The sequence below is a fragment of the Esox lucius genome, chromosome 5, assembly GCF_011004845.1.
Source record: "Esox lucius isolate fEsoLuc1 chromosome 5, fEsoLuc1.pri, whole genome shotgun sequence".
Classification (NCBI taxonomy): domain Eukaryota; kingdom Metazoa; phylum Chordata; class Actinopteri; order Esociformes; family Esocidae; genus Esox; species Esox lucius.
The window spans coordinates 2,526,602-2,538,796 of NC_047573.1; the positions used below are offsets into that span (position 1 = coordinate 2,526,602).

General features: G+C 44.1%; 1 protein-coding gene across 5 annotated transcripts in view; it reads left to right on the plus strand.

The window, feature by feature from the left end:
• The window catches only part of LOC105029863 (zinc finger MIZ domain-containing protein 1), a 167,042-nt gene that overhangs the window by 108,937 nt on the left and 45,910 nt on the right, over positions 1 to 12,195 (plus strand). For all 5 annotated transcript variants that reach the window (XM_020046824.3, XM_020046828.3, XM_010903419.5 and 2 more), the window contains 2 exons: positions 3,763 to 3,876; positions 9,594 to 9,699. In XM_020046824.3, the coding sequence (XP_019902383.2) occupies positions 3,763 to 3,876; positions 9,594 to 9,699 (220 nt within the window). The remainder of the gene's footprint in view (positions 1 to 3,762; positions 3,877 to 9,593; positions 9,700 to 12,195) is intronic.

The following is a 12,195-nucleotide window of genomic DNA, read 5'->3' on the forward strand; positions in this document are numbered from 1 at the left end:
CTGTCTGAAAGCTTTGGTATATGAATCTTTTGCACTTGAATGTAAACATTACGATATCATTGTTTTATTACTTCCTCCTTTTGTTCTAACTTGTTTGGAGTTGTTGTTCACACAAGTTTCCAGCGTAAGCCAAAAAGCATCAGAATCAGAGTTTTATTGCCAAGTAAGTTTCACAACAAATAAGGAATTTGTTATGGCCCGTTAGTGCAACAAATTATACAAAAGTACAGTAGACTGAACTATGTGTTTATAAATGCTAAAAATATGTAAGTGCAAGATTTGTCCAGTCGAGGGTTGTGTGTGTATATGGGGAGGGGTTATAGATTTGTCCAGTTGAGGGTTGTGTGTGTATCTGGGGAGGGGTTATAGATTTGTCCAGTTGAGGGTTGTGTGTGTATGTGGGGGGTGGGTTATTGTCAGTTTGCTTCCGGGGGCATGTTCATGAGACCTACTGCTGTAGGAAAGGAACTTATTGTGGCGGGAGGTTTTGGTCCTGATAGATCTCAACCTTCTGCCAGAGAGTTCTGAATAGTCCATTTCCAGGGTGAGAGGGATCCGCCCCAATCATTCCCGCTCACCTCTGTGTCCTGCAGGTGTGCAGGTCGTGTAGAGACAGCAGATTGCAGCCCATCACCCTCTCTGCAGAGCGGATGATGAAATGCACCATCATAGTCTTTGGCAGGTTGAACATTTTCAGCTGCTGCAGGAAGTACATCCTCTGCTGAGCTTTCTTTGTAAGAGAGGTGATGTTCAGCTCCCACTTCAGGTTCTGGGCGATGGTGGTGCCCAGGAAGCGAATGGACTCCACAGAGTTGACTGGGGAGCCACCCAGGGTGATGAGGGAAAGGGCAGCCGGGCTTCTCTTGAAGTCCACTATCATCTCCACTGTTTTTTACTTCCAAGTTGTTCTGACTGCACCAGGACATCAGATGGTCAATATTCGACCTGTAGGTGGACTCGGCTCCATCAGAAATAAGTCAGATGAGTGTGATGTCATGCGCAAACTTCAGGAGCTTGACAGAGTGGTGACTGGAGGTGCAGCTGTTGGTGTAACGTTGAATGCGTAACTGAAGTCCACAAACAGGATTCTGGTGTAGGTTCCAGGGGAGTCCAGATGCTGGAGGATGAAGTGAAGAGCCATGTTGACCAAATCATCCACAAACCTGTTGGCTCTGTAGGGAAGCTGAAGTGGGTGTAGTAGAGGGTTGGTGATGGTCTTGAGGTGGGACAGCACAAGGCGCTCAAATGACTTCATAACCACAGAGGTCAGGGAGACGTGTGTGTTAAGTCCTTAAGTCCTGTGATCCTTGACTTCTTGGGGACTGGGGATGATGGTGGAGGATTTGAAGAGAGCAGGAATGCAGCATGTGTCCAATGAGGTGTTAGAAATGTCCTTAAACACAGAAGAAAGCTGATCTGCACTGTGCTTTGGAGGGGATGGGGAGACACCGTCAGGCCCTGCTGCTTTTCGGGGGTTCTGTCTCTTGAATAGCGTCCCCCTCCAGGATTGAAATTTCCATTGTAGTGCCAGGGGTGGGGATGATTGAGATGGATGAATGTGAATGGGCCCCAGTGGTGGGGGGTTGGGGTTGATGGCTGGACACATGGGGAGAAAGTAGTGAGAAAGAAGTGTTCAGGACTGCCTCTTTGTCTCTCAAATCTGCAGTAGAACTCATTGGACAGTATTTAAATAATCGCCCAGAAATCAAAGGCACTACAATAAACTGTCCCGTGAGATTTTCTATGTGTAATATATATGTATTGCTTTTAATACATTTAAGTGATTTTGTGTCTCGTTTCCACTGTTGCCAAACACTGGCGTTTTACCTTAAAGTCCAGGCTGTCTTCTGTTTCCATTGACACGGGCCAGCGCCAGTCGGTCAGTAGGTCATGGCCGAGGGGCCCGGCTCTCACTTGGTGCCAAGCCCCGGACTTCAGGACTTAGGGCGGGGTTTGCGGGTTGGCGCATTACGTGCTGTGAACACGCGGCATGTTGTGCTATTCGAATAGCGATTTGTTGCTTATAATTTGTTTGTAGTCTTTAGGCTTCTCATAATGGTTTAAATCCCATCTAACAGCAAATCCCTGATAAAATAAAGCAACAATACAGGGAAGCAAAACTCACAATGGAAAGAGTTGGAACGACTGAATGTGGTACGATGCCATTGACTCAGTATGAGGAGGTACGATGCCATTGACTCAGTATGAGGAGGTACGATGCCATTGACTCAGTATGAGGTGGTACGATGCCATTGACTCAGTATGAGGAGGTACGATGCCATTGACCCAGTATGAGGAGGTACGATGCCATTGACTCAGTATGAGGTGGTACGATGCCATTGACTCAGTATGAGGTGGTACGATGCCATTGACTCAGTATGAGGTGGTACGATGCCATTGACTCAGTATGAGGTGGTACGATGCCATTGACTCAGTATGAGGTGGTACGATGCCATTGACTCAGTATGAGGTGGTACGATGCCATTGACTCAGTATGAGGTGGTACGATGCCATTGACTCAGTATGAGGTGGTCCGATGCCATTGACTCAGTATGAGGTGGTCCGATGCCATTGACTCAGTATGAGGTGGTCCGATGCCATTGACTCAGTATGAGGTGGTACGATGCCATTGACTCAGTATGAGGTGGTACGATGGCATTGACTCAGTATGAGGTGGTATGACGCCATTGACTCAATATGAGGTGGTACGATGCCATTGACCCAGTAGAAAGACGGACCGCTGAAACCAAGACGTTGCCTGTAGAACCTATAACAACACAAAATTACCTCAGTATTCTCCCTAATCCTTCTATTGAAGTACTTATTATATCTATCCTTCTATACAAAATTCTTATTAAACTAAATAATGAATACACTGGCTTACAGTTGCAGTGTCACTAGTGTAGGTGGAGAAGGAGCCGGTCGCAGGAGTTTGAGGAAGAAATTAGTTTTATTACTCAAGTTCAAACGCCATATAATAAACATACATGGCATGGTGTTATTGATTTTATTTTACTATCAGAAAAATATCGCCTTTTATTTTTTATAACCGGAAAACCAAATCGTGTTGATAGTTTACCCCTGCCTCCCCACCTGAGCCCCTCAAGTCCTTGGTATTAAATGTACAGCTGAAACTGGAACGTTTAGCACCAACATTAACCGGTGTAGCCCTGGTACCATGGTAAAGTGAGTACTGTGAGGCAGGTTAGCCAGCTATAAAAGGGCTTGTAGTCGTGCCTGGCAATACCTGCTCCCAGTCCACACATAATAAGAGCATGGAGCTGGGCAGCCTATGATAGTGACTTCCTATGTTCGTCTGGGAGGAGTCAACCTTCGACAAAGACTAGAAACTTTGGTCTGGTTTGGTCTCAACTGTAGGGATGTGTGGTAACACATCGTATCAGCATCAACAGATTGATTAATGATGCTTGTGAGTGTGGGAGAGGTTTGTGATAAATTACTGCAAGAAATTTTTTTTTGGTGTCTATTTCTTTCTTAAATAGGTTGCTATCATTTGTCCACAGCGTTACAGTGAAGTAAACGTATCCATGCTTCTATATATGTGAGAGAAAAAGAGTCAACTTTCCAGGGTGTGTGCTTAGTTTTTCACATGACTGTATCTGTGGTGGGTAAATGTAACACTGATAATCTAATGCCTCCTCACCGCCTAACCCAAGTGCCAGCATGTTTGTTTTGGTGATCTGTGTGGGTTATTTGGCCCCTAATAACCCCTCTCTGTCTGTGCTTTCATTTCTTCCACAGCACTTACAGAATCCAACCAATTTCCAAACGGCCGCCACAGAGCTGCTGGACTGGTGCGGTGACCCCCGGGCCTTTCAACGACCCTTTGAGCAAAGCCTGATGGGATGTCTAACGGTAAGATATTCAACGCCAGCAATGCTGCACTCTTGCTGTTCATGCGTGTTTGTGCCTGTTTGTGTGTGTGTGTGTGTGCGTTTGTGTGTAGTGCCCTCTCCTTGTTACTACAACAAAGTTAAACACTTAGATACCCAGACCCATATCCTTGCTTGAGCATTAAGCATAAAAAAGGACACTGAGATTAGTGTTTCTCTGGAGAGAGAGAATCAACACTCAAGGCTCGGTTGTTGTGACACTGGGCCGAAACACTTCCAGCACTGTGTATTCCTGTGTTGGGCCAAACCTGCACTATATCTGAACACTAATCATCACTCCAAACTAATTATTTCTGGAACACAAGTTATACAAGCAGCTTAATGATGCAAATCATTACTTACAAACAATACTTGAGAAGATGGTCAGTGTTCAACCAGTCAACGTATTAGAACTCATTCAAACACTGGTTGCAGTCTTCAATACTCAATATTCAATCTTGTCTAGTAGATTTACCGTCTAGTAAATCTAGTTGATATAGTCAGGTTATTATCAACATCACAACAAATATTACAAGAGGAACAGAGTTTGTGTTAACTATGCTCACTAGAAATTGAGCAGTTACTGGGGCTGTGACTATAATTAGATCTCTCACTACAACTGGAGCACTAGCTGTCACTGGAGCTGTCACTGTAACTGGATCTCTCACTATAACTGGAGCTTTTACTGGAACTGGTGCTGTCACTGGAACTGGAGCTTGTCAATGCAACTGGAGTACTCATTGTAATTGGAGCACTCACTGGAAGTGGAGCACTCACTGGCAGTGGAGCACTCACTGGAAGTGGAGCCATTACGGTTTAACTCCATTTGGATATGCAGGATGAAAGGCCTCTCATGGCACCTTCTTCCCTTTATATTCCCATTAATAAAACAGATGAAACATTCCCCAGGCCCATAATGTTCTGGTCAAACAGTATACACTGCATTGGAACTAAACGTCTCATTGAAAATGCCTCACTATTCCACCATCTGATTTGGTCTTCAAGGTCAAAGGTTATTAGTGCAAAATCAGTGACCATTAAAGCTTTCTGGAACAGTTGTGGTTGGCAGGTCTCTAATTGGAGGCTCCACATGTTTAAAACTATATATCACCTGTGTAAACCTCAACGTGAGGGTGTTTAGGATATTTCAAGGCAATATACAGAGCGTGGAGAGATTTCAGCATATTGTATTGAGAACGGCTAAATAAACCAGAGACTGTGTTTGCAGCACAAAGCATCCAATGCTCTTAAACTAATAAAGCTCTTAAGCTTTTAATTCCTTCTCAGAACACTAAGAGCATTTGACCATTTGATTAATGGAGTGGTATCCCTTGATATTTTATATCGGTGTTTTGTTTTTGCTTCGCCTAAAATCCTTTGAGTCAAAATAATTGAAATCTATAGTGGTTAGTCTAACATAGTCTAATTTGTATTCTGGACTTATTACTAAAGGTAGGATTTTTTTTAAATAGTCAGAAAGTGTTGAAGTCATTATAGAAGTATACAAAGTCAAATTAGCAATATAAACTTTGTTCTGTTTTCTCTTCATGTAATTACAATGAATCACATTTCATAGTCCGTAATGCTCAGATAGTCCCTAACCCTCACATATTCCTTAATGCTCAGATAGTCCCTGACCCTCACATATTCCTTAATGCTCAGATAGTCCCTGACCCTCACATATTCCTTAATGCTCAGATAGTCCCTGACCCTCACATATTCCTTAATGCTCAGATAGTCCCTGACCCTCACATATTCCTTAATGCTCAGATAGTCCCTGACCCTCACATATTCCTTAATGCTCAGATAGTCCCTGACCCTCACATATTCCTTAATGCTCAGATAGTCCCTGACCCTCACATATTCCTTAATGCTCAGATAGTCCCTGACCCTCACATAGTCCTTAATGCTCAGATAGTCCCTGACCCTCACATAGTCCCTGACCCTCAGATAGTCCTTAATGCTCAGATAGTCCCTGACCCTCACATAGTCCCTAACCCTCACATATTCCTTAATGCTCAGATAGTCCCTGACCCTCACATATTCCTTAATTCTCAGATAGTCCCTAACCCTCACATATTCCTTAATGCTCAGATAGTCCCTGACCCTCACATATTCCTTAATGCTCAGATAGTCCCTGACCCTCACATAGTCCTTAATGCTCAGATAGTCCCTGACCCTCACATAGTCCCTAACCCTCACATATTCCTTAATGCTCAGATAGTCCCTGACCCTCACATAGTCCTTAATGCTCAGATAGTCCCTGACCCTCACATAGTCCTTAATGCTCAGATAGTCCCTGACCCTCACATAGTCCTTAATGCTCAGATAGTCCCTGACCCTCACATAGTCCTTAATGCTCAGATAGTCCCTGACCCTCACATAATCTGTGAACCTTAGATTAAAAAAATAATATTAATATATGTTAAGGGATCGTGCTTCTCAGTCTGTACAGTCTATTGATGTGAATTGACACAACTAGACCATAAAAAAACATTCTCACTGGTGAGTCGATTCCCGTAAGAGCACTGTGCCTGTAACTGAAAGGTTGCCGGTTTGAATCCCACAGCTCACAAGTTCATCTGCCAATTCGCCCTTGAGCAAGGCACTTTACCCAAACCATTCTCCGAAGGTGTCTCAGAGAGAGGTGGAAAAGTCCGTTTCCATCCATTTAACACCCTGCCCTGTCTGGGACAATTAAGTAACAGAATGCAAGTAAAGTAAAATGGTGTGAAGGGTTTTAATTCAGTAACTGTGTCTGCATGCCAAACGGCAGCTTTTCCCTACAAAATGTCTGTTGTCCTGATCAGAAGTAGTGCACTATATAGGGAATAGGTCGTGATTTAGGATGCAGGTCAGAAGAACGCTGTCTGAAGTGTCCTGCGGCAGGGACATTCTGCTGCTGGTATAATCAGTTTAATGACCGCCCTGCTCCGATTGGCCGACTCAAATTGTGTCCTGCAGCGAAACTCAAGGCTTTTCCAGGATAGGGAAGCAGTCTTTCTGGTTTACGGGTTTTTCTGTGCAGCAGAGTAGCCTAAACTTCAAATGGCATCCTATTCCCTTTGTAGTGTGCTACTTTAGATGAGTGCCCTGAGCCGTGGCAGGGCCATGTATAGGGAGTAGGTTGCTATATGGACTCGCATTGCTCTAAATCAATGTATTGAGATCCTCTGACAGCTCTGGATGTGGTTGATCAGATCCCCAACCGCTGTAGTTTAATCTACTTACATACTTTACTGCCCGGTCAGGGGTCAGGGGTCGTGGTGTCCCTAGTAGTCCAGAACGATCTGTCTGAGAAGTTACGCCGGATCTGGCCTGGATATGGTGGTATGATCTCTAGGTCTGTATTCAAATACGTCGCAAGTAGTAGTACTGATTCTAGAAGTAGGATCTAAATCTACAAATTAAAGTGCCTCTTAGCTTAGAATGATGCTACCTCATATACAATGAAGAACAACTGTTATCAGTTGAGAGCCGTCCAAAAATATTGTTTTTGGAATCTTTGTAGCTACAAAACCACAAAAATGTTTCTGACTCTGGTGTGCAATTACATGACTCTGGAATTAGAACTAGGTGCTTGACAGTTTGCCTCAGACTGCAATTACCAGTTAGGAAAACATTTTCTTTGTGCCATGTTTAGATTTTAATTAGACAATGCACACTCATCTGTCATCCTTATAATGGGGCTTCTATAAATAAGGCTAAAGAGATGCATGTACAGTGATCTACCATCATTTCTAGGGTCACGCCTAGACTATACTTCAGGGAGATGAAAGTTTTTGTGCAGAAAGGGCGAGACCTAGCCCTTCTGAGAAAAGAACACCAGGAGGTAGTCTTAAACTTCCCTGTTGGGTGCCAGAGACATTCAAGATAGAATGATGGTGAGATCGAGATTAAAGAGAGAGCGATGGAGAAAGACTAAAACGAAGCCCTCTTTCTTATCTAACCCGCCCACGGTGCAGTACAGGAAACACTGTGTCATTTTGGATACACCCTTACGTCTGCAGAGGAAACAGGGTGTCATTTTGGATACACCCTTACGTCTGCAGAGGAAACAGGGTGTCATTTTGGATACACCCTTTCCGTCTGCAGAGGAAACAGGGTGTCATTTTGGATACACCCTTATGTCTGCAGAGGAAACAGGGTGTCATTTTGGATACACCCTTATGTCTGCATTGGAAACAGGGTGTCATTTTGGATACACCCTTACGTCTGCAGAGGAAACAGGGTGTCATTTTGGATACACCCTTACGTCTGCAGAGGAAACAGGGTGTCATTTTGGATACACCCTTATGTCTGCAGAGGAAACAGGGTGTCATTTTGGATACACCCTTATGTCTGCAGAGGAAACAGGGTGTCATTTTGGATACACCCTTACGTCTTCAGAGGAAACAGGGTGTCATTTTGGATACACCCTTTCCGTCTTCAGAGGAAACAGGGTGTCATTTTGGATACACCCTTTCCGTCTTCAGAGGAAACAGGGTGTCATTTTGGATACACCCTTTCCGTCTGCAGAGGAAACAGGGTGTCATTTTGGATACACCCTTATGTCTGCAGAGGAAACAGGGTGTCATTTTGGATACACCCTTTCCATCTGCAGAGGAAACAGGGTGTCATTTTGGATACACCCTTACGTCTGCAGAGGAAACAGGGTGTCATTTTGGTTACACCCTTGCGTCTGCAGAGGAAACAGGGTGTCATTTTGGATACACCCTTACGTCTGCAGAGGAAACAGGGTGTCATTTTGGATACACCCTTATGTCTTCAGAGGAAACAGGGTGTCATTTTGGATACACCCTTTCCGTCTTCAGAGGAAACAGGGTGTCATTTTGGTTACACCCTTATGTCTGCAGAGGTATGTTTCTGGACACTTTAATGTGTTTCAGATCAAAGGTGGAAGGGATTGGCGGAGGCAGATAATGGTGTGGGTGAAAGCAGTGGCTGTCACTTACACAGTGATTTACCACGGCTGCTTTGGCCTGTTGCTGTGCCTTGGGCTTTCTCTTAGTGGACACCAAAGCTCTGTAGTCTCCCTGTCTCTCTTTTTCCCTCCTTCCCTCTCTCTTTTAATCTTGCGCCGTCTCTCTTTGTCTCTCTCCCAAAGTCTGTAGACTTGCTTCTGGATTTACGAACAACACAATGAACCTATTCAGAACCTATTCAGCTACCCCCTTTTACCTGTTCTGTCAAAGGCCACATTACCGCTCTCACTATGCTTCACACAGCAGACAGGTAGAATAAGACTGTGTTAACATGGGTTTTATACTCATGCATTAGGCCAGCACGGGGTCAATGGGAGTCCAAGCATTATCTGTTAGTTGTGTTGCTTCCTCTCACTCTTAAACGCATAGCCTGGATTCAAGTCAACGTCTTGAGTACACTCTGTCATGTTTTTGCTAATAAGCTGTGCTAGCTAACGTTGCCATGACACTGCATACATGTGTAATTAGGGATTTATTTTGAAGGGATATTTTGTGTGTATCTTCATAATGTCATATTCTTTTAGTCAGTAGGATCAGTTTCAGTAGGATCAGTTTCAGTTGGATGTGTATTGTATTTTTGCTGTTCTTTGCTGACCACAACTCTGCCCCTGCCAGCATTTTGTCTACACAGCCTCGCTCAGTGTTCTTCTCCTCCCTTTTCTTGATGTTTTTCAGTCTCTTTACCAGCCTGTTGTCTGTGTTTATCTCTGTCTAGGTGGTGAGTCGAGTGGCAGCGCAACAGGGATTTGACCTGGACTTGGGCTACAGGGTCCTGGCGGTGTGTGCTGCCAACAGAGACAAGTTCACCCCTAAATCAGCAGGTAAGACCAGGCCGTCCTGAACCGGGTCATTAGGCCACAGTGACTCTGTTCACATCCACATCTACTGGGAACCTGTCTGGCCTTAGTCACATCCACATCTACTGGGAACCTGTCTGGCCTTAGTCACATCCACATCTACTGGGAACCTGTCTGGCCTTAGTCACATCCACATCTACTGGGAACCTGTCTGGCCTTAGTCACGTCCACATCTACTGGGAACCTGTCTGGCCTTAGTCACATCCACATCTACTGGGAACCTGTCTGGCCTTAGTCACATCCACATCTACTAGGGAGCTGTCTGACCTTAGTCACCTCCACATCTACTAGGGAGCTGTCTGACCTTAGTCACATCCACATCTACTGGGAACCTGTCTGGCCTTAGTCACATCCACATCTACTAGGGAGCTGTCTGACCTTAGTCACATCCACATCTACTAGGGAGCTGTCTGACCTTAGTCACATCCACATATACTAGAAACCTGTCTTACCTTAGTCACATTCACTAGGGACCAATCTGACCTTAGTCACATCCACTAGGGACCAGTCTGACCTTAGTCACAGCCACATATACTAGAAACCTGTCTTACCTTAGTCCCATCCACTAGGGACCAGTCTGACCTTAGTCACATCCACTAGGATCCTGTCTGGTTTGCCTGTCTGCTTTAAATCTGATGCTATTTGCTGTATTGGGAAGGCGTGGTCAGTATCTGAGTACTCTAGTAGTACAAGATATAAGACCAGACCAAATTACATGAAGTGCAAATATTAACAGACTCCATATTGAAGAATGTGTGGATTTTCCCATCCAATTAATCTCCTGATCCACCATAGGAGAGAGTCTGTTTTCTTTCCCTCAGGACACTATTTAACTCCATATCAACTCTCACTTCATAAAATAATGGAATATCAACCATTGACTACATGTTGGAATCATTTTCTGCTACAGTAGTTATTTGCAAAGCAGTAGAATGAGATGGAGAGATAACGACAGAGACTTTGAGAGAGAGAGAAACCAGCCCAGTGATTTTCCCATACTACTATTTCATGTCAAATTAGTGTATGGACATGCATATATATATTATGTACCATTGAATTCAGACTGAAACACTCACCAACACAATCTGTGATGACATATTTGTCCACTCGTATTCAAAACACTGCAGAGGTTATTTTACGCCATGCATTTGCTGACCTTCTCTACCATAATAAAGCTGCATTGTTAAGCAGCACAAAAGAGAGGAGAGACCAAGAGAGAGAGAGACGAAGGGAGAGACCACACTAATAGAAATATGACATCCAGAACAGACATCTCCATTCCAGTGTACTATGTGATGTGTCTTTGTCCCTTCCCTTCCATTCTATTATTTCCGTGGCCACGTTGTAGCATCCAGGGAGAGACAGAGAGCTGAGAAAGGCCATTCTTAGAGATGCTATATACTAGTACAGTCTAGGTTAGACGGCTCTATTAGCCTAAGAGCAGTTTTAGGGTAGACATCTCCAAACCAGTCGTCACTTCAGCCTCCCTCTTGACCCAGTTAACTGGGTGGGATTTTCATTGGCTGGTTGTCCCTGAGGACCGTGTTGGAGTTAGGTCAAACCTAGTCTCGCGAGGCCACATCTTCACTCTCGTCTGGCCTCCTTGAAGGTCTGGAAACTTGCCCATTAAAAAAAATCTATTGGATGTTAGTTTTCAAATAAGCCTCCACTCACAGGCTTGTTGAAGGCGGGCTTAGCGTGGTTTCACTATTGCTTTGAACTGGATAGAACACATTTCATGAAAGTTTTAAGTTCCTACCTAAATTGCAACATGTCTGAAAAGCAAAGATGGAGGAAAAACCTCATTCTGTTTTGGAAGAACTGTGCTCTATTCATAAGATCAAGTCAATAAAGCCGTTACAACTTCTCTGCTTAAATGCTGTTCTGAAAATAAATGATGTTTTGGCGTGCCTTCCTACAGGCCATTGTAAAAGTTTAATTTATCAAGCATGGCCGACAGTATTGGAAGTGAAAACGGATAGGTCGATGATGCTAGTGGTTACTCTTCGGATTTAGATGATCGGGGATCAGTTTCGTGTTCTGAACGCAAAAGGAATTGCTGTAGCATACACAGGTCAAAACTGGGGGTCGAGACTGCCACACCACCTCTTTTCGTTCAGTTTAGTATTTGCCTTTTCGCCTCACAAAGCGCTAATTCTTTCTACCTCATCCATACTTATTTTACATTTTAGCAGAAGTCTGTGACAGGAGCCTCATTCCACTTTAGAAAACCATCCATTCAGCATAACCGGTCCTGTTACTGTCTATCTTCTAACGTGAGTGTGTACTCCGGTCGCAATAACGACAATTTACCTGGGAAAAGGTTGTTTCTCAAAGACTGATATGGTTTTCCACAAATGCGACATACTCCACAGATTTCAGTGGGGTTTTATTTTTTGCGATTTTGCTGATCTTCACGTAGCTAGCTACTGTTGCACTGAAGGCATTATTCTCATGAGT